This window comes from Trachypithecus francoisi, unplaced genomic scaffold, assembly GCF_009764315.1.
Source record: "Trachypithecus francoisi isolate TF-2019V2 unplaced genomic scaffold, Tfra_2.0 Lachesis_group21, whole genome shotgun sequence".
In the NCBI taxonomy this organism is placed as follows: Eukaryota; Metazoa; Chordata; class Mammalia; order Primates; family Cercopithecidae; genus Trachypithecus; species Trachypithecus francoisi.
In genome coordinates, this window is record NW_022681467.1 from 21911461 (window position 1) to 21934121 (window position 22661).

The following is a 22661-nucleotide window of genomic DNA, read 5'->3' on the forward strand; positions in this document are numbered from 1 at the left end:
CTCTGACCTTCCTTGTGTGAGAACAATGCTCTGTTTAAGGAATATCAGAATTAACTGTGAATTTCCGGTCCTGTGTTAGTGCTGCTGCTGCTGCCGCTGCTGCTGCTGTTTGCCCTAAGGTGGATGTGAATGTAGCTTAGTTTTTTTAGCTGGCTGCAGGGAGCCAGTGCTTTGTGAGGGTGGTTGGAAAGTTTGTGAAGAAAGCTGCAGATGCCCTAATGGGCAAAAGAGGGACTGGGTCCTAGAGTCACCTACCTGTAATTTCAGTTCAACTGTGGGGTAGCCTATGTAAATATTTTCTTAACACTCTTTTCCCAAGAAATGTAAAAGTAAGAAAAAAGGTGGGGAGAAGTCAGGCCATAGACAAAGATGGGGCAACATGAGCCCATAGGTCGGAGTTATAGCTATGGCTTTCGTGAGATCACCCAACAGGGAGAGAGTGACTGAGCCCTAGAAAATTCCCACAGTTGGGGCCATCAGACTGATTTGTACCCATCTGGTAAGTAAAAAGGAGGGACATGAGGGAAGTTGAACACCTTTTCACAGATTTATTAATTATTGTATTGAGTTTTCCATGAACTGTTGTACATGTCCTTTGCCCATTTTATAAATGAGCATTAGGACCGTTTTCTTACTGATTTATTAAAGCCCTTTATGTATTAAGGACATTAGCCCTTTACCATATGTTTTGTAAATATTTTCCCCCAGTTTTTAATTTGCCTTTTTGACTTTGTATAGTGTACTCTTTTTTCTAAACAGAAGTTTAAAATTTTCGCAGATTGGTATCAATGTCTTCAGCATTTTAGTTTTTAGTGTTTAAATTTTTTATTCAATTCTTTCTTTTGGTGGAAGGAGTAAGGTAGTGATTTCGCTTCCCTGTCTTCCCCCTTCCAAAGGCCAGCCAATTCTCTAGTGATAGTTTTAAAGATTAAGCTACCTTTCCCCTGCTATTTAGAACTGCTGCTTACAATCCGTATTCCCAGATATATTTGGGTCTATTTCTCTATGTTTATTGTTTTGTTGCTCTATTTTTTTCTCCACAACCAAATAGTTTTAAGAATCAAATTCTCTAACTGGTATTCTCAGTGGATTTAAGAAGACATGGTATCAAAAAGAATTGTCTTAAGAGCAGGATAGATGCAGAACTAAATTACCAAATGATAGGTTATGTTGGAGGCAAAGAAAGAAAGAGAGAGTCCTGGAGAAAATTCAGTTGGTGAATTAGATTAGCTGGAGAATTCTGAGAAAAATAAGGAGATGGAAGGTAGCTGCTGGGATGGATGGATGCATAGTGCTAGAGAAGAGATAGCAGAAGAACCAAGAATGGACTGGGTGTAGTGGTTCACTGTAATCCCAGCACTTTGGGAGGCTGAGGTGGGAGAATCACTTGTGGCCAGGAGTTCAAGACTAGCTTGGTTAACATAACAAGACCCTGTCTCTATAAAAGAAAAATTAAGAAAAAAATTATCTGGGTGTGGTGGCCCATGCCTGCAGTCCCTTCGGGAGGCTGAGGCAGGAGGATCGCTTGAGGCGAGGAGTTTGAGGCTGCAGTGAGTTATGATGGCTCCACTGTATCCCAGCCTGGCTGACAGAACCAGACACTGTCTCAAAAAAGAACCAAGAATGGGAGGAAGAGGGGAAATAATCAAAGAAAGATAGAATAACATTTCCTCTGGCTGAAGAAAGACTCCAGTGTTGAGAGTGAGAAGGGCTGCCGACAGCAGGAGCTGCTCACCTGATTTCCACTCCAACCAGGCTGTGCCATCAGCCTGGCTGAGTTCCCCCATGACCTTTGTGTGGTTTAACAGAGGCTGCTCAGGGTTCCCCTTCCTTGGACTCCGACCACCAGCTCCTGGCTCTGCTGACCTTGGCCTCCTTCTCAAGGCCCCTGGGCTTCCTTGGTTTCCTGGGCTTCCTTGGTACCATGTCTCCTGTTTTCCCTCTTTCTCCAGGGACTCCTTCCTCTGGCCATGCTGACCCACTGGGTTAATCAGAACCCTGCTCTCAGCCCTGCCCCCTTCACCCCTTCTGTTCTTTCTTGATGACTTCATCCTCTCCCCTGACCTCACGTGCCAGGAATCGCGCTCTGGGGTCCCAGGCCTGCTGTACTTCTGGTTATCTGCACTGGAAGTTTCCGTGGGCCTGCCTGAAACTCAGTCTCGGTCCTCACATCAGCAACTGTGAAGGTGGCACCTCTGCCTACATTGCGGTCCTCGCCAGCAGCCCGTGTATCACCAGGACTCTGCCTGTCACCCCACGTTTCATCCTGCAGCACACCCGGCACACCGGCAGCACAAAAGGGTGTGCTTTCCACATCACGACTTTCCTCTTCCTCTTCCAACTCTCTAGAGTCTGTCTCTCCAACTCGGGCTCCGGCCTTGCAACGGTCCCCTGGCCGCTCTTCTCCTGGATGTTTCTCCACAAAGCAAGGTGTTGGGTGGGTGACCTTTCCAAAATGCTCATCAGATCGCATCCCTGCCCTCGGAATTCCCCGGGTTTTCCTCTTGCTGCTGAGGAAAATGACTATGGTCTTGGTGGTTTGAACCAACAGAAATGTAATACTCATATTCTGGAGTCCAGAAGTTTGAAGTCAGTTTCTCTGGGCCAAAACTGAGCCGGTGGTAGGGCTCTGCTCGCACCCGGGGCTCTGGGGCAAATCTGTGTCCTTGCCTTTCCCGGCTTGTGAGCTGCCTTCAAGGTTCATGGCCCCTTCCTCCGTCTTTGTCCACAGTGCAGTGTCTTCAGATTTCTCCCTCTGCTGCCGTTGTCATGTCGCCTTCCCTCTGCTGGGGCAGACCCTCCCTCTTATAAGGACACTGGTGGTTACATTTAGGGCCCCCCAGCTAATCCAGGATAGTCTCTTCATTTCAAGATCCTTCATTTAATCACATCTGCAGAGTCCCTGTTACCATATAAGGTAATATTCACAGGCTCCAGGTTGGGACCCGGGTGTCTCTGGGGGCCATTCTTCATCCTCCACACACACATGGCCCAGCATTGCCCACCAGATGAAGTCCAGACTCCTCTCCAGGTTGGGGTTCTGCTCATGCCACCCCATCTCGCACAGTTCCGAGTTGCCTGCTCTTTCTGCCTGGACCCACTTGCCCCTCATCTTTGCCGACACTGAGGTCTCAGTTTAGAGGTCTCTTCCTCCAGAGAGTCCCCCAGGACACCACCCTTATCCGTAGGTGTCCTTTCTGTTTGCTACCATAGCACTCACCCTCCCTTGACAGAGCCCTCTGCCCCCACACATCCCTCTCCTCCTGCACCATGTACCAGTGCTGGGATTACAGGTTTCCTTGGCTGCTGAGCCACCATTGCGAGCACGACGCTTGGCACGTTGTAGACACACAATAAATGCTTATTGAATGTATAAATTTACACATGCGTAGAAGGGGCACCTTTTTACAAAAAGGGGCACTGGCTAGTTATGGGTAATTGTCATTTAAAAAAGAAAAGCTTTGGCTGGTGTGGTGGCTCACGCCTGTAATCTCAGCACTTTGGGAGGCTGAGGCGGGCAGATCACTTGAGGTTAGGAGTTCGAGACCAGCCTTGCCAACATGGTGAAACCCCATCTCCACTAAAAATACAAACAATTAGCTGAGCTTGGTGTCACGTACCTGTAATCCCAGCCACTCGGGAGGCCGAGGCAGGAGAATTGCTAGAACCTGGGAGGCAGGGTTTGCAGTGAGCTGAGATCGTGCCGCTGCACTCCAGCCTGGGGGACAGCTAGACTCCGTCTGAAAAAAAAAAAAAGAAACAAAAGGCTTTCTCACTAGCTTGACTTTCCTTTTTCTGCATTACATGTGCACTCCGGTTTTCATGATCAGATTCTTCTTCTTTTTTGGAAAAGTAAAAAAAAAAAACATAAAATTTAAAATTTAGAGAGACCAATTGTGTTCTCAGGGTACCACTTTTGGGTACACTGGTAGGGTCTGAGTTTTCTTTTTTTTTGAGACGGAGTCTTGCTCTGTCGCCCAGGCTGGAGTGCAGTGGCATGATCTCGGCTCACTGCAAGCTCCGCCTCCCAGGTTTACGCCATTCTCCTTCCTCAACCTCCTGAGTAGCTGGGACTACAGGCGCCCGCCACCACACCCGGCTAATTTTTTGTAATTTTAGTAAAGTCGGGGTTTCACCATGTTAGCCAGGATGGTCTCGATCTCCTGACCTCGTGATCTGCCCTCCTTGGCCTCCCAAGGTGCTGGGACTACAGGTGTGAGCCACTGCGTCCAGCCGGGTCTAAGTTTTCTGAATGGAATCAGCCCATGGTAACTTGCAGTAACAATTTACCAAAACTTAGTGGCTTAACACTAATTCATTTTTATTTTATTTTATTATTTAATTAATTAATTTTGAGATGGGCTTACTCTGTCGACCAGGCTAGAGTGCAGTGGCGTGATTGTGACTCACTGTAGCCTTGACCTCCTGGGCTCAGTTTATCCTCCTGCCTCAGCCTCCCTAGTAGCTGTGACCAGAGGTGCACACTACCACATCTGGCTAACTTTTTATTTTTTGTAGAGATGGGATCTCCCCATGTTGCCCAGGCTGGTCTTGAACTCCTGGATTCAAGCGATCCTTCCTCCTTGGCTTCCCGAAGTGCTGAGATTACAGGTATAAGCCACTGCACCTGGCCTTATTTTATTGTTTTTTTTTTTTAAGAGACAAGGTCTTACTCTGTTGCCCAGGCTGGAGTACAGTGGTGTGATCATAGCTCACTGCAGCCCTGAGCTCCTGGGCTGAAGCAATCCCCCTACCTTAGACTCCCAACTAGCTATAGGACCACAGGTGTGTGCCACCACATCCAGCTAATTTTAAAATTTTTTTGTAGAGACGGGGTCTCCTGCCGTTGCCCAGGTTGGTCTCGAACTCCTCCTGCCTTGGCTTCATGAAGTATTGCAGTCATAGGCAGGAACCACCATGCTTGGCCAACACTAACTGATTATCTCACAGTTCTGTAGTTCAAAGGTCTGACACGAATCTCACTGGGCTAACATCAAGGTATCAACAGGGATGTGTTCTTTTCTGGAGACTCTAGGAGAAGTCCATTTTCTTGCTTTTCTGGCTTCTAGAGGCTGTCTGTGTCCCTTGGGTCATGGATCCTTCTTCCAGGAGGTTGAATCCTTCTCACATTGTGTCACTGTAGTACTGGTTCCCATGCCTCCCTCTTCCACTTAAAACATATATTGTGGAGTGGGTGCAGTGGCTCACACCTGTAATCCTAGCACTTTGGGAGGCCGAGGTGAGCAGGTTGCTTGAGTCCAGGAGTTCAAGACCAGCCTGGACAACATGGCAAAACCCCGTCTCTACTAAAATTCAAAAAACTAGCTGGGCATCGTGGCACATGCCTTTAGTCCCAGCTACTTGGGAGGCTGAGGTGGGAGGATCACTCGAGCCTGGGGAGGTCGAGGATGCAGTGAGCTGAGATTATGCCACTGCACTCCAGCCTGGGTGACAGAGTGAGTCTCTGTCTCAAAAAAAAAAAAAAAAATATATATATATATATATGTACACACACACACATATATATGTATATAGTGGTAAAATGCACATAAAGTTTACCATCTTAACCATTTTAAAGTGTCTAGTTCAGTAGCATTAAGTACCTTCACATGTTGTAGAACCATCACCACCATCTATCTCCAGAGCTCTCTTCCTCTTGCACACTCTGTTCCCATTAAGAAACTCTCCATTTCCCCTTCTTCCCAGCCCCTGGCAACCACAGTTCTATGTTTTGAAGCATCACCATTCTATAAAATCAGTCTCTGATTTTGTCTTCTCTAGGTACCTCATAAAAGTGGAATCATGCAGTATTTTTCTTTTTGGGTGTGGCCTGTTATAATGTCTTCAAGGTTCACCCATGTTCTAGCATGTGCCAGCATTTCCTTCCTTTTTAAGGCTGAATAATAATCCACTGGATGCATATACTCCATTTTGCTTATCTGCTCATCCATCAGTGGACACTTGGGTGGCTTCCACCTTTGGGCTGTTGTGAGTAATGTGATTTTGCCCCTGAGGGCACTTAGTAGTGTCTGGCAATAGTTTTGGTCGTCATCACTGGGGTAGTGCTGCTGGCATCTAGTGAGTAGAAGCCAGAGATGCTGCTAAACATCTGCAATGCACAGGACAGTCCCGCGCCAAAGAACAGTCCCAGGCCAGGGGCGGTGGGGCACACCTGTAGTCCCAGCTACTCGGGAGGCTGAGACAGGGGGATCGATGGAGCCCAGGGATTTGAGGCTGCAGTGAGCTATGATCATGCCACTGCATTCCCAGCCCAGGTAACAAAGTGACATCCCATCTCTACAAATAGAAATAAAAAAAGAATGGGCCAGGTCCAAATGGTAATAGTGCTGCTGGGCGTGGTGGCTCATGCCTGTAATCCCAGCACTTTGGGAGGCCATGGCGGGTGGATCACCTGAGGTCAGGAGTTTGAGACCAGCCTGGCCAACATGGTGAAACCCCCCCCCCACTAAAAATACAAAAAATTAGCCAAGCGTGATGGTGGGCACCTGTAGTCCCAGCTACTTGGGAGGCTGAGGCAGCAGAACCTGGGAGATGGAGGTTGCACTGAGCCGAGATCACACTACTGCACTCCAGCCTGGGTGAAGAGAGCGAGACTCCTTGTCAAAAAACAAAACAAAACAAAACACAACAAATGGTAATAGTGCCAAGGTGGAGAAATCTTGACATATATATACCTATCTGAATAAATATTTATACATGTAAATGTGTGTATGTATATGCATATTTTATACTTACATAGATTTTAAACAAAATTGGACCCATAGTTTTGTTACCTGTGTTTTTGTAATGTATGGTTAAATTGTCTTTCACATTGTCATATTTTAGTGGTGTCTGTGGACACACACTGTGATTTCTCACACTCGGCTGTATTTGGGCATTTTTAGGTGGTTTATCCATCCTCAGTAGACCTCAGTAGAATCGGGCTGTCCCTGAGATAACTCTCTATTCTGTGTTGTGGTGGTCTCTTCAGAGAGGAGGACTCATCAGTCATCCTCGGAGCCAACGTGGGTGTCAGTGTGCTCTGTGGCTGGGGCATTCATGCTTGGATTGTCCAAGGGTTGTCGTCTTTCCTTTGGATGTTTATTCTCAGAGGCTGTGGTAAGCCAAGGCAGCAGCCAGCAGTGTTGCCTCTCACAGCCTTGGGTCCGCGTTAGCTGTGGGTCTGGGTGGGGAGGAATAGAGAGCCATGGCGTCCAATTTTGTGCCCACTCCCCACCCCAGGTTCTGCTGAGTTCCCAAGGACACAACCTGACTTTAACCTCTGTCTTCTCCTTCCAAATATAGGCCTCTCCTTCCAATGAAAAGAGAAAGGAAGAATGGACTATAGTCACCAAACGTCCCTAGTCCCATGTGGACAAGATAAATACATTTCCAAGTAAGACGTTTTGCTAGAGAGTTTTGTCCCCAGTGACCAGTCCCATGCTGGGATATTGTGGGTGGACCGCAGCCGTTGGCACAGGGGCCTCCCCTGTGTATCAGACTGGCGGGGCTCCTGTGTGTGGGAAGGAGTCAAGTGGCTGAACTTGGACTTGTGAGAGTATCAGGGCGGCTGCTATAGATAAAAACAAGCCCCCAGAGCCTGGCCTGGAGGTGAAGTAAAGGGGATGTCAAGACACAGTACCTTTGGGGGCTCAAAAGATGTGGTGTCTTGGAAGGCTTCCAGGAGGAGCAGTTGGCTGGTGGCAGTTTGCTATCTTCTGAATGTTTGTGTCTCCCCCAAATTCCTATGTGGAAACTTCACCCCAAGGTGCTGGTATAAGAGGTGGAGCCTCTGGGATGGGATTAGATCTAAGTACCCTTATAAAAGGCCAGGGGAGCTTGTTTTTCCTCCACGGTGTGAGGACGCAGGAAGAAGGCACTGTCTGTGAGGATAGGGCTGTCACCAGACAGTGACTCTACCTTGACCTTGGACTTTCTGGCCACCAGAGCTGTGAGAAATGAATCTCTGTTGTTTAGAAGCCATCCAGTCTATGATCCAGCAGCCAGAATGGACTCAGACACTGCTCCCCGTCCTGTCTGTGGTGTTCCTGGGGAGTCCTGGCTGGGGTAATGTGTCACTGGGCTTCTCTGGTTCGTGCTGAATTTGGCACAGGTGCCCTCTGAATAGAAGGGGACAATTTAATTGCTTTCTATGCACTAAAGTCTCTTCAGCTCAGGCTTTTTGCTAATGTGACTGGGCTTGAGCCAAAATGGACCCTTGAATTGGAAGTTCAAGGATGTATTTTTATGTCCAGCATAGAGATTTCTCTATCTTTTTTTTTCTTTCTTTTCTTCTTCTTCTTCTTCTTTTTTTTTTTTTTTTTTTAGAAGGAATCTCCCTCCTCACCTAGGCTGGAGTGCAGTGGCGTGATCTCAGTTCATGGCAACCTCTGCCTCCTGAGTTCAAGTGATTCTCCTGCCTCAGCCTCCTGGGTAGCTGGGATTACAGGCATGTGCCGCCACACGCAGCTAATTTTTTAATTTTTAGTAGAGACGGGGTTTCACCATGTTGGCCGGGCTGGTCTTGAACTCCTGACCTCAGGTGATCCACCCGCCTCAGCCTCCCAAAGTGCTGGGATTACAGGCGTGAGCCACCATGCCCAGCTAGAATTTCTCTCTCTTAATGAAATATTTAATTTATCTGAGATCAAATTGTTTGAAGTCCTTAGACACACTTGACACATGTTTTGTAACATCTGACCATTCTTACCTCTTTATGGACAGATTTCCCCAGGGACTTCTACCAACCAGTGATTTTCTATCCCGGTTCAGATCTGTGTGTTCAAAAGTACCAAACAGCCTTTCGTCTTAGGTTATTTGGAATCACATTTTCCACGAATTCATTTCAGCTTGCATAGAACCACACTGATTTATCTAGGTTTAACTTGTCAGGAGTTTCTTGGCATTTCCAGTGGGTTTTGACTCCTGGCATGGTCCAAAATCTCTCCACTGAATGGTTGGGTTCAGAGAGACTGAATTCTGTTACCCCTTTCTTGAGACTAGACAAAAGCCCGCAGCGGCCCCCTCCACCTCTCTCCACTCTCATGCCACCTGGAGTGCAAAACACGCACTTTCAGATGAAACTTGACTCATGCATTCTCAGGGTTGATGAAGGCTTTCCCTGATCACAAAGTGGGTGAAATCTCCTCTCTGGCCATGTGCAGTAGAGCTGTGTACTCTCATGGCAGCCACTTGGAAAACTTGATGGCTGAGGAGGTCCAGCACTGGGCTTCAGAGCAGGAGTTTCTAAGGATTTTTATTTTTTATTTAAAAATTTTTTATGAACTGAAAAAGTATTGCCAGGGCCCAGAAGCCACCTCATGCCCACTTCTTGTCACTACTCCCCAAGGTGAACCACTATCCTGAATTCTAACACTCCATTTTGAACTTTGTATCAATGGAATATGATCTGTGCTTTTTTGTGAAAGAAGCTAGACACAAGAAAAGCACAGATCCTGTAATTCCCATGAGTTACACACATGCGTGTAGTTCATTCACATTCTCTTCGCTGAGAGTTTTCTGTTGTGTAGCTATTGCTTCCTTTATTCACCCATTCTGACGCTGATAGGGGTTTGCAATTTTTTTTTTTTTTTTTTTTTGAGATGGAGTCTCGCTCTGTTGCCCAGGCTAGAGTGCAGTGGCACGATCTCGGTTCACTGCAACCTCCACCTCCCTTGTTCGAGCAATTCCCCTGCCTCAGCCTCCTGAGTAGCTGGGATTACAGGCGCATGTCACCATGCCTGGCTAATTTTTTGTGTGTGTATTTTTAGTAGAAACAGAGTTTCACCATGTTGGCCAGACTGGTCTCGAATTCCTGACCTCAGGCAGTCTGCCCATCTCAGCCTCCCAAAGTGCTGGGATTACAGGCGTGAGCCACTGCTCCTGACCACAAGTTTTTAAACACGTGATAAGGTCATGTCTATGAAGCATAAGTTAGTGTGGCTCAAACCTGTCCCATTTCACTTCTAAACAGCCTGGAAACCTCTGAGTCTTTTATTTTTTTTCTGAGACAGAGTTTCACTCTGTCGCCCAGGCTGGAGTGCAGTGGCATGATCTCAGCTCACAGTAACCTCTGCCTCCAAGGTTCAGGTGATTCTCCTGCCTCAGCCTCCTGAGTAGCTGGGAATACAGGCGTGCACCACCATGCCTGGCTGATTTTTTGTATTTTTATTAGAGATGGGTTTGCACCATGTTGGCCAGGCTGGTCTTGAACTCCTGACCTCAAGTGATCTGCCAGTCTTGGCCTCCCAAAGTGCTGGGATTACAGGCACGAGCCACCGCGCCTGGCCAGCTTCTGAGTCTTACGAAGGCCTGTCATTATTGTCCTTTCCTCACTCACAGCGTGCTTGAGGGAGAACAGGCCACAGCCAGGCAGGAGAATGGCTGTCTGTGGGCTCTGAAGTGCTTGCCTCAGTGACTCCATGGCTTATTAACATCTGCTCATTCGGCTTTAGTTCGGGAGTATTGTCAGCAGATGAGGCCTGCCTTGGTGTCCTGGAATTGCTCTTTACGTTCAGCATTGTTCTGGGGTGGTGCTCACTCTTGACTTTGATCCTGGGGGAAGATGGTTATGGGGTGGGGGCGGCAGAACTCTGTGTGCATGTGCATGTGTGTGTATGTACATGTGGACAAACACCAAAGTGCGGTGACTGTAGGCCCGGTGAGAGGCGAGAGAAAGAGGGAACAACTGCATTATAAGTGGCTTCAGCTGATAATGTTATACCTCTTATATTTTTCCCTCTAAGAAATGAACTTCTTTTGCATCTGAAGACCTACAACTTGTACTATGAAGGCCAGAATTTACAGCTCCGGCACCGGGAGGTAAGGAGTCTCCAGGGAAAGCCCTGATTGGCTAGTCCAGACCTTGTCACCGTGTGTCCTGAATCTGAAAGTCCCTGAGGTCCCGAGAGATCCCTGCCTCTCCTGCTTCTCATTTAGGATGCTAGTGAGGGTCTTTGGGGTTCTTTGGAAGAAGACTCCAGGCCCAGTTTTGTTGTAAAAAGGGTGAATGTTTCAGAGATGTGTTCCAGAGACATTCCTGTAGAAGTGTAGCTGGGCTAGCGCAGTCTCATGGGGGAGATTCTCCAGAGGGAGCTTTCATGAAATGACCTTTCCAGGTGGCTCCCAAGCAGACGTCCTCTCGTTGGGCAATTCGGGAACCCCACCCAGTCCTCTGTGTTTAAATATTTGGGCCCAAGTCCTGTCGCTGCAGTGACCTGGGCAAAGCACATAAGCTCTCGATGGTAGCACTTGGCCCATCCCCAGACCTGGTCATCCTAGTTTTCTTTTGTTATTCATCTGGTTCCCATCCCGAAACCGAGCTTCCTCATCCTGTATCCATTTCTCTAAAGCCTGTTATCAGATAGATGATGAGTTATAAAGGAGTCTGGTAGGGTACTTTATACCCAAGCACTCGTGACTGATAAAAAGGTCCATATGTGTAATGCCCTTTGAAACACATTTTCAGGTTATCAGGCTGTGGAGATTTAATCCATAGAAACAGATAACAGATGGTGGAATTTCAGCTGCTAGGGCAGGTTGCTTGGGGACAGTATGTGGGATGTAGTGGCCTATTCTGTCCCTCAAACCACCCCACTTAGATAAAATCCTGTTTTGGGTTAAATTTTGACCTACAGTTGTGTAAAGTAATGATGCTCACCTTGACTGGGGAAGGCCATGTAAATTGCCAATGTTTACCTAAAGCCTTCCTCCCTGGGACTCCTAAGTGCCCTAAAATTGTTTCATTTCTCTCCTTCCCTCTTGTATTCCTTCCTCCCTCTTTGAGGATGATTTTGGGCCTCATTGGGCTGATGTCATTTTCACCTATGGGGCTTGTCCTGAAGATGTGGCCCATGACCCAGATCTACCACTTGATCAGCCCATAAAACATGGCTTCAAAAAGGTTCTTCTGAGACTGGAGGGAGGAGAACTGATTCTTTTAGGGATCGCCCTTCAAGCTTTTGCTAATCAGCAGATGGGCTATGCAAGATTTTAAATAGTTCGTAAATAGCTTTCCTGGGTTATGTCCTATCGAATAAATGATTAAAAGTGCTCCATGATTAAAGGATTTCATAGTCATAAGCGAGTCCCAAGTCTTTGGGATAGAATATGTAAATGCCTTTAGAATGGTTTTACATTTAACGTCTAATTAGTCAGCAACCTTTGAGAATAAACTGGGGACTCCTGCAAGATTTCTTCACCTGTTGCAGAGTTGTCATTTAGCCCATTAGTTGATTACAGAACCTGGGATGTTCTGCTGTTTGGAAATCTGATTAACACAGCCTCTCCCAGCTCATGATCACTTGACACCCTTTTAAAGACAACAGTTCATCTGCTAGAGGAGGTGGTGTTCTGTAGAATAAACTTCGGCCAATGTTGCTTTAAATTTCCTCCAACCACCAGGTTGGATTGCTAAACATATGTTACAGCTACAGAGACATCATTGTCCATAGTAGTGGATGGGACGTAGCTAACTCCAGTTCTTGCTTCTGTTAGCTCACTTATTTTAAGAGATGTATTCTGCTTTCTTTAAAAGTCATTAGGATAAAAAGAAAAACAATGCTTTTATAATTTGCACCTATATATTTGAATTTCACAGCAACTTTTGTGCTGATCTGTGAGGTCAGCTTCAGGATCTAGGGTAGTTTACTGTAGAAAGTATCTCAGAGCTGGGGTGTGAACTGGGCAGCTACCCCCATCCTGTGAATAGAATCTGGGGCACCCAGCTAGGACATATGAAGAATGTGTCATTTGTACCTCAGCATGGTCTTGGCTTCTGTGGGGGCTTTTCCAGGCTCACCACTCTGATTGCTTTGTGGGCAGGAAGAAGACGAGTTCATCGTGGAGGGGCTCCTGAACATCTCCTGGGGCCTGCGCCGGCCCATTCGCCTGCAGATGCAGGATGACAACGAGCGCATTCGGCCCCCTCCGTCCTCCTCCTCCTGGCACTCCGGCTGTAACCTGGGGGCTCAGGGGTGAGTGAGAAGAGATGGGGCGGGGAGATGATCGCGATGCCTGGGGGTTCTGTATGTTCTCAAGCAGATAAATGCTGCCTTCTTCCAGCCAGCCCTGACCCTGGCTCCTCCTCCTGCCACCTCTACTGCCCACCTGCCTTGGCCTTGGAATGAGGAACAAGGGGCAGACATGGTTGTGTTTGGACCCCCTTCCTGCCACCACAATCACCGATGAGGTCACAGGAGGGAGCTGCTGAGTCATAGGAGGGGAGCTGCTGAGTCACAGAGTTCTCCCTTAGGGAGAACTCAGGAGTCTCTGAGTGGAGTTGCTAGTGGCTAGTGAGGCTCAGTCTGCAGATTTCTAACAGAGCGCCCCATGCCCCAGCATCCTCCCGACTAGGACCACTCCTCATAGAATGGCCCCGCTCCAAGGCATTTACAACTTGAACCTTCTGATCAAAGCTCCCTGAATCTTGGGGGAACCTGGAAGAGGAAAAAAGAATGTCAGGCTCTATCAGAGTCAGCTAAGTGAGATCAGCCAGGGGTCTGCTCCCTGCAGACCACATGGGGAGCCAGGGTGTGGTGTGATGGTGGGTAGTCCAAGTTCCCAACAGAAGGGCTGGGAAGACCTAGTCCATCCCTCCTTATCCTCCATGGCTGAATAAGCTGCCGAATGCACCGCCAGATGCCTCTAGCAAGGCATGCCTTCCTCATTGTCTTTCTGGGACTTGAGTTTTAGGATCAAGTGACTAGCCTGGCTCCATCCTGAAACCTGCTAATGCTGACTGCCTTCGGCCCCAGCCTGGGTGGAGTGTGCTCGCCTCTCAGCCAAAACCACAGTGACCTTTCCTTTTCTGGTTTAAATGAGAACCAAGCCCTCTCTGTTGGTCACATTGAACATTTTGCTAAACTCCACAGCCAAATCTATGTTTCTCTACAATTGAGAGAAACCTAGTATGTGGCCAGACCCTGGGGCTGGTCTGGTTTCTTTCCAAGGGGATTTAAGGAGGACATAGGCGCTGGGATGTCTGGTTAACGTTCTTTGGTTTCATCTAACTTTGCTGGTTTCATGCTCCGCTTTTCAGCACTATCACCACATTTTTGTTTTGTTTTGTTTGAGACAAGGTCTCACTCTGTTTCCCAGGCTGGAGTGCAGTGGCTTAATCACAGCTCACTGCAGCCTCAACCTCCTAGGCTCAAGTGATCCTCCCACCTCAGGCTCCCCAGTAGCTGGGACTACAGGTGCAGCCCCCACCCCTTTTTTCTTTTTCTCTTGCCCAGGCTGGAGTGCAGTGGTGCGATCTCAGCTCACTGCAACCTCTGCCTCTCGGGTTCAAGCGATTTGTGCCTCAGCCCCCTGAGTAGCTGGGATTACAGGTGCCCACCACCAAACCCAGTCATTTATTGTATTTTTTGGTAGAGAGGGGATTTCATCATGTTGGCCAGGCTGGTCTTGAACTCATGACCTCAAGTTATCCACCCTCCTTAACCTCCCAAAGTTCCGGGACCACAGGCGTGAGCCACCGTTCCTGGCCCTACCTGGATAATTTTCGTATTTTTTGTAGAAATGGGGTCTCACTATGTTGCCCAGGTTGGTCTCAAACTTCTGGCCTCAGGCAATCCTCCCACCTTGACCTCCCAAAGTGCTGGGATTACAGGTGTGAGCCACCATGCCCAGCTGTATTTTTTACACTGTACTGTATTTGTTATACTATACTGTATTATTGCTGTATTTGATTTCCAATGGCCAAGCCCATTTCACAGCCTGACCCTGACCCCCACACTATTCTATTCCCTAAGTAAGATGATTTTTAAGATTTCATTTGACCCTGTGGCCTTTGGTTTGGGCTGCTAAGGGGTCCTTCACTCTGCCTGCTTTTTCTCCCTTCTCTGTGGCCTCAAGCTGGTCTTGGGTTGACTCTTGAAACCTTCAAAATACTTTGGTAGAATTTTCAGGAATGGTAAATGATGTCTTTTAGATGTTACCTATAATACAGTGAATGCCTAGACTACTGTCTTAAGAAGGATCCTGAGGCTGGGCGCGGTGGATCATGCCTATAATCCCAGCACTTTGGGAGGCTGAGGCAGGCAGATCACAAGCTCAGGAATTCAAGACCAGCCTGGGCAACATGGTGAAACCCTGTCTCTACCAAAAAAAAAAAAAAAGGCACAGTGGCACGTGGCTATAATCTCAGCTACTTAGGAGTCTGAAGCAGGACAATCACTGGAACCTGGGAGGCAGAGATTGCAGTGAGCCAAGACCACACCACTGCACTCCGGCCTGGGTGACAGAGCAAGACTCCGTCCCCTTGCCCCACCAAAAAAAAAAAAAAAAAAAAAGAAGAAGAAGAAGAAGAAGAAAAAGGATGCTGAGACCGGTTCCTGCTTCAGCAAGAATGAGGGCTTTAAATCACGGAGTGGGAGTGGCTACTCTGGGTGCCAAGTGTTCACCATTCCCTAGAAGCTCTGACCAGGCCCATTCTGTGCCTCAGAAGTATATGAGTTAAATTACAATAGGAAGTTCTTTCAGATTTTCCATTTTAATTGTCCTTCCTTAAAACGATCCTCCCCAGAACATGAGGTTTATCTCTACTGGGTCCCAGGGAGCCCATGCTCTTCTCACCATGGGTTGGTCCTAATTGGTCAAATAGGATTCTTCCTTACAGCCAAATCCTCTGTTGATTTTGGATGTTTTCATGAGCTGCTCCCTTTGTCCTTTTTGGCTTTGAGAAGTTATTTGCCAGTTATGATGGCAAACCAGGGTCTCAGCTTGGACTGCCTTACTTGTAACCCTTTCTTCAGCTTGGATGAGGACTCCGTCCTTGCAGCCCTGAGAACACTGTCGGTGCCCCTTCCAAAGCTGCCCCTGCCCTTGTGGTGGCCAACCTCTTACTTTCCATTCCTTTTAAATGCCAGAATCAATCATGAGTTATTTCTTCAACAGCAATGAGTCTGAACTGGAATCTTACCCTGCAAAACAAATGGTCATTATTAGAGTTTTCCAGATAAGCTATAGAACCCATACATGCTTAGAAGCAGTGTGGGCAGCACATGGGTTTCTCTCCTTGGTATTCTCCATCCTGTGCTTGATGAATTAGATGCTTGTGTTGCTGCAGATGCTGGAAAAGAACATATTCCCCCTCCAGAACTCCCCCTGCACCACCCACTGCTTGACCTGGGAGCTGGGCCAGCCTTTCATGGGATGCTCAGCGTGGCCCATCTGTACCCTTCATCGCCTGATGTGTGCCAGTACCCAGCCTGGCACTAGCAAAGTGCTCCCCTTGCAGGAGTGGGGTCTGGCAGGTGCGGGGCATCTTTCCACAGGGATTAAACTAGTCTCCCCCCTCCCCTTTGTCTTCTCCACCGCCAGAACCACCCTGAAGCCCTTGACTGTGCCCAATGTTCAGATCTCAGAGGTGGATGCACCGCCGGAGGGTGACCAGATGCGAAGCCCCACAGGTACATGTGAGTGGAAGGTACTTCCAGCTAGGGACCAACTGTATCAAGACTGCTGTGATAGATGTTGTCAACTGTTATTTATTTTTGAGAATGTAAAATGTATCTGGTTCAAGATACAAAGGAAGAGAATTAAGTCACCTACCTCATCCACCCACCTAGAAGCATCCCAAGAACATCCTTCATGAGATGGTCCATGCAAATATAAGCAAAACACACTCACATACCTTTATGGGTGGATGTAGTTTCTTTCTTCCTCTCCCCTCCCTTCCCTCCCTTCCCTTCCCCTCCCCTCCCCTCCCCTCCCTTCCCTTCCCTTCCCTGCCCTTCCGTCTCCCTCTGTCACCCAGGAGGATGCAGTGCAGTAGTGCAATCTTGGCTCTGCTTCCTGGGTTCAAGTGATCCTCCCACCTCAGCCTCCTGAGTAGCTGGGATTAAAGGCATGCACTACCATGCCCAGCTAATTTTTGTATTTTTAGTGGTGACGGGTTTTTGCCATGTTGACCAGGCTGGTCTTGAACTCCTAGCCTCAAGTGATCTGCCTGCCTCAGCCTCCCAAAGTGCTGGGATTATGGGCATGAGCCACCGCGCCCAGTTGGATGTAGTTTCTTTTCTTCCCCTAGTTATACAAGTGGTAGCATTGTGCAGACCCCAGTTTTTATTTATCAGTTTATCTGGGGAATTTTTCCATATAAATTTGTAAGGAACTTCCTTATTCTTTGCAGTTCTACATTATTTCACTGTATGGAAAAAGGATAATTCATGTAATCACTCCCTATTGGTAGCCATTTAAGTCATTTTCAGCCTCTGCTATGACAAACAAGTTTGCAGTCGGTGGCCTTATACATGTGTCATGCCACACATTTGTCAGCGAGTAGGAATCTTTCAAGTGGAATTTCTGGGTTTAAGGCCATGTGCATTTTTAATTTTCATAGATATTGTCAATTTGCAAAATCTTTTTAATATTACATGGATTAAATATATTTTAATAAGAGCAGATTAACCTACTTGTGATTAATGTCAATATTTTATATTTATACACATATAAGGATAGAAATATGCCATGGGAACCGCATATATTTTTAGATATATGTTCTATTAAGCATTATTTTTTCTAATTTTTTTATTGCGGTAAGATATACATAACGTAACATTTACCATCGTAACCATTTTAAGTGGTACAGTTCAGTGGTATTAAATACACTCATAATGTTGTGCAACCATCACCACCATCCATCTCCAAAACTCTTTCCATCTTGTGAAACTGAAACTCTGTACCCATTAAACTCCAATACCTCCCCATATCCTTCTCCCTCTAGCCCCTGGCAACCACCATTCTACTCTCTGTCTCTGTAATTTAGAATGTACCTGGAATATACTTAGAGTGTACCTCAATTATATGAGATACACTTATATGAGGTACACTCTAAGTACCTCATATAAGTGGAATCATTCTGTGTTTGCTGTTTTGTAATTGGCTTGTTGCACTTAGTGTAATGTCATCAAGGTTCATCTGTGTGTAGCATGTGCCACAGTTCGTTTGCAGTATCTTGTTAGCCCTTATATCATGTTTATTCTGTGCCAGGCACTATTCTAAGTGCTTTATGTATATTAACTCATTTAAACCCTCAGCAACCCTCTGAGGTGGGTGTTACTATTATCCCTATTTTACATATAAAAACACTGAGGCACAGAGAGGTTACTGATATATGGCGATCGTGGAGCTGAGATTTGAACCCAGGGAGTCTGGCTTGGAAGGCTGTGCTCTGAACTTATCACCGTACAGCTTCTTTGTAAATTCTGCATTATGTTTTTCCCCCAGCAGAAAATACTATTTGTATAAAATATATATTTTTGGAGACAGTGGGTGCTGTAGCACTGGGCACAAAGTGGGGACCATGTGCCATGTCGCAGGTCCAGACAGAGTTCATTTCCCTCTCCTCTCTCAGACTCCAGGGGCCTGAAGCCCCTGCAGGAGGACACCCCACAGCTGATGCGCACACGCAGTGATGTTGGGGTGCGTCGCCGTGGCAATGTGAGGACGCCTAGTGACCAGCGGCGAATCAGACGCCACCGCTTCTCCATCAACGGCCATTTCTACAACCATAAGGTAAGGTGGACGGGGGATAGGGGAGGGGGGAAGACCTCTTCCTGGGTAGATGCCACCTCAGGGCTACAGCTATATGGTGGGTGGTGTGATGCCTGGGCAGCCAAATGTTTGCTGCTGTTTAGTCTGAGGGTTATGGGTGGGCTGCAAGCCCTGGTGGCTTCCTGAGGGCTGAGGGACCCCAAGTCAGAAGGCTCAAAGTCCTTCTGTGGGTCCCCCTTAAGGTGGTGGGTGAATTCAGTGGGGCTGTACAAAGCAGTCCCTGCTGTAGCCTTGAAGACCCCATAAACACAGCTCATCAGTCTCTCCCAAGAAAATCCACGTGTTAACCTCTCCTGCACACTGTGCCCCCAACTGGTGTATGGTCTGGCTTTTCCCGGAGCTGAAGCAGAGCTGCAGGTCTCAGACCTGGGGTGTCAGTGCACCGTCCACCCCACCCGAGCTTGCTGATCCCTCCCTTCCTCCTGCTTTGTTCAAATCCTACCCCAGGAAGCAAGTGCACGGTGGGAGAGCAGTCAGAGATAGCCTTGTGCTGAAGTCCCAGAGGAAGGGTCTTTTTGAGTGTGGAGCATGAACTGAATTAAGCAAACCCCAAGGGTTGCTTTGTCTACAAAGCCTGCTGCTTGCCAGGCTGCCGGGGGCCCTCAGGAAGTACATTTTGAGTATCATTGTCACTGTGCCCTGTACCACACCTGGATTTTAGCACTGGGTCCTTGTTCCCACTCCCACCCTGAGCTGGATCCTTCTATTGACAGACGTCCGTGTTCACGCCAGCCTATGGCTCTGTCACCAACGTCCGCATCAACAGCACCATGACCACCCCACAGGTCCTGAAGCTGCTGCTCAACAAATTTAAGGCAAGTTCCCATTGCTGGCTGGCCACAGATGGGGTCACAGGTGTGCCTTGGGCCCCTAGAGTGGTTGTGCGAGGAGCTATGGAAGTTGCGTGGTTTGCTGGATGCTGAGCAGAGGGCTTGGGTTCTTTAGATCCTCGTGATCCAAGACAAAGTCCACAGCATCAGCATCACCTGGGTGCTTGTTAGAAATTCAAATTCTCAGGCCCCACCCCAGACCCACTAAATCAGAAATTTTGAGGGGTAGGCCAGGGACACCGTCTAACAAGCCTGCAGGGGATTTGGATGCCGACCGAAGTTTGAGAAACATCAACCCTCAAATCCTTTATGGTCTACTTTAGAAGGACCCTGGGGCCTGCTGACTGGTTTTGGGCTCAGTGTGAAGATTGACTTCTGGGACACAGTTGGGAAACCTACTTTGAAATATGACACTTTGTGCAAATTATAGTGCAGGAGTGCTTTTAAAGTTCTGTTGCTCTGTGTTTTCCACAATCTCTTGGAGAACAGAGATCTTTTGGAGACCAGGTATTCTTACTTTTAATGGAAGCCAGTGTAGCCTAACAACCTAAGAACACAGGCTCTGGGTTCAAATCTCCATTGAGCACATGCTAGTTGGATGAATTGGGCAAGTTACTTGACCTGCCCCTGCCTCTGCTTCGTCATCATAAAATGAAGATAATGGGGCCTCGCTACAGTATTGTCGTGAACATTAGATGGGATGAAACCTTTAACATTTGTAGAACTATGCCTGGCACATTGCGATAGATGATAGCTATTATCCATCCTAGTTGTGTGCTACAGAACGACCAGTTTGGTCAGTGACACACCACATGTATGACAGTGGTCCCATGAGACTATAATCCTTTTTTTTATGGTACTTTTTCTGTGTTTAGATATGTTTAAATCCACAAATGCTTACCATTGTGTTACAAGTGCCTACAGCATTGAGTACAGGAACATGCTGTATAGGTTTGCAGTCCAGGAGCAATAGCTATACCATATGCCTAGGTGTGTAGTAGGCTATGCCATCCAGGCTTCTGTAAGTACACTCTATGATGTTTGCACAACAATGAAATTGCCTAGTGATCCATTTCTCAGAATGCATCCTTGTGGTTAAGCACATGACTATATTATTGATAAAGTCATCTACCTTCTCGATCTTCTCATCAATTCTGAGAGCTGTAGATAAATAGCTCTCCCCTCAAAACAGCCTAAAATTGACTTAGCTTTGCATTGTTAAAAAAGAGGAAAAGCCTCGAAGTTGCGATGTTTAAATAGATACTTTCAACAAGTATCTTTTGCTCCTGCTTCAGATTGAGAATTCAGCGGAGGAGTTTGCCTTGTACGTGGTGCATACGAGTGGTGGTAAGTCTGAAGACCACAGTGTACTTTCAAACTTCTAATTAACTCAAAATAGCAAGTTAAAAAAATACCTCTGCCTCCTTTGCTTGTTGTTTGGGTTTCAGAAACTTCCAAATGTTGTTTGCCTTCAAGGCTGATGAGCTTGCTGTGTGAGTCCACTAGGGATTGTTTTATATGGCCAGTAAACAAATTCTAAACCTGTCTATTAAAAAAGGAACTAGATTTTCTCAAGAGACAGATAAACCCATTCCTCCAAGGGGTTGGAGGCATGGTGGTACTGTTGAGGGGTGGGGAGTGGGACGAGGTTGCTTTTCACAATACCTATGGAATCGTTCATTTATAAATCAGTCTCCTGACTTATATGGTGGCATCTCCTAAGGTGCCTAGTCCATTTGGACCCCTGCATTGACCACTACTTAATGTGAGAAAGGCCTCTGGCCAAACTCAGGGCTGCTCCTGGTTGTGTGTGGTTGCAGAGAAACAGAAGCTGAAGGCCACTGATTACCCGCTGATTGCCCGAATCCTCCAGGGCCCATGTGAGCAGGTCTCCAAAGTGTTCCTAATGGAGAAGGACCAGGTGGAGGAAGTCACCTATGATGTGAGTTCCCTTTGGGTCAGGTGGTCTGTCCTCAGGAGGGTGGGGATTTGGTTGGATCACCTGTAACTGGGGTATAGAATGACTTTTTTGACCAATGACCATGCCCCCTTTTACTTCTTCAGTGCCAGGTTCTCTTGAAGCCAGGTTGAAGGTATGCCCTGAGGGAGTTGCTGGAGGAATGCCCAGGCAGAAAGTGATTCCCATAGAAGGAATAAATTGCTTGAGCCTTCCTAGGGTACTGTCAGAGGGATGGGAAGTGTCTGCAAACACTCTTTTAGCAATGCTAGGAAGTTAGCAGTTGGCTGGTCGCAGTGGCTCACTCCCGTAATCCTAACACTTTGGGAGGTCGCTGCAGGACGATTGCTTGAGGCCAGTGATTTGAGACCAGTCTAGGCAACAATGCGAGACTCTGTCTCTACAAAAAAAAAAAAAAAGTTTTAAGTAACTGAGCATGGTGGTGTGTGCATGTGGTCCCAACTACTTGGGAGGCTGAGGTGGGAGGATCACTTGAGCACAAGAGGTTTAGGCTGCAGTGACCTGTGATGGCACCACTGCACTTCAGCCTGGGTGATAGATACAGCAAGACCCTGTCACAAAAAAAAAATACAAGAAGTAAGCCATGTAATAGTCAGCTTTTGCTACAGTAACAAACATCTCCAAATCTTAGTAGCTTACAACAGCAAACATTTACTTTTTCCCCATGATTCTATGGTCTAGTAGCAATGGCTCTACTCTAAGTGTGGGCTGAGTTCAAGTCTGCATTGTGTGACTCACCCAGAGGCCCAGGCTGTTGGGGCAGTACTTACTGCTCATGGCTGTGCTCCTCATGGCAGATGGTGGAGCACGAGAAACCAGGCCAAATCATGTACGCATATTTGAAGCCTCCACTCAGATTTGGTGTGTCATGTCCACACACATTCCACTGGCCAAAGCCAGTCACATGGACAAGCTCAACATTAAAAGTGTGGAGAAATGCACTTCTCCCAGGGAGAAGAGTTGATAGAGCAGGGTGGGGATTCTGGTGGGGAAAGGGAAGCCATTTTTTAACTTTTTTTTTTTTGTGGGGTGGACAGAGTCTCGCTCTGTTGCCCAGGCTTGAATGCAGTGGCACCTCCCTGGTTCAAGCAATTTTCCTGCCTCAGACTCCTGAGTAGCTGGGACCACAGGTGTGCATCACCATGCCTGGCTAATTTTTGTATTTTTAGTAGAGATAGGGTTTCACCATGTCGGCCAGCTGGTCTTGAACTCTTGACCTCAAGTGATCCGCCTGCCTCAGCCTCCCAAAGTGCTGGGATTACAGGCATGGACCATGATGCCTGGTGCCGTTTTTA

General features: G+C 47.3%; 1 protein-coding gene across 7 annotated transcripts in view; it reads left to right on the forward strand.

Annotated features, from left to right (window-relative positions):
• RASSF2 (Ras association domain family member 2) overlaps positions 1–22661 on the forward strand; it is a 45011-nt gene that overhangs the window by 15613 nt on the left and 6737 nt on the right. For 5 of the 7 annotated variants that reach the window (XM_033185725.1, XM_033185723.1, XM_033185724.1 and 2 more), the window contains 8 exons: positions 7306–7396; positions 10746–10821; positions 12823–12974; positions 16324–16418; positions 18359–18519; positions 19272–19373; positions 20684–20735; positions 21209–21330. In XM_033185725.1, the coding sequence (XP_033041616.1) occupies positions 7338–7396; positions 10746–10821; positions 12823–12974; positions 16324–16418; positions 18359–18519; positions 19272–19373; positions 20684–20735; positions 21209–21330 (819 nt within the window). In that variant the 5' untranslated portion in view covers positions 7306–7337. The remainder of the gene's footprint in view (positions 1–7305; positions 7397–10745; positions 10822–12822; positions 12975–16323; positions 16419–18358; positions 18520–19271; positions 19374–20683; positions 20736–21208; positions 21331–22661) is intronic. The other 2 variants (XM_033185728.1, XM_033185730.1) reach the window with 1 other exon arrangement.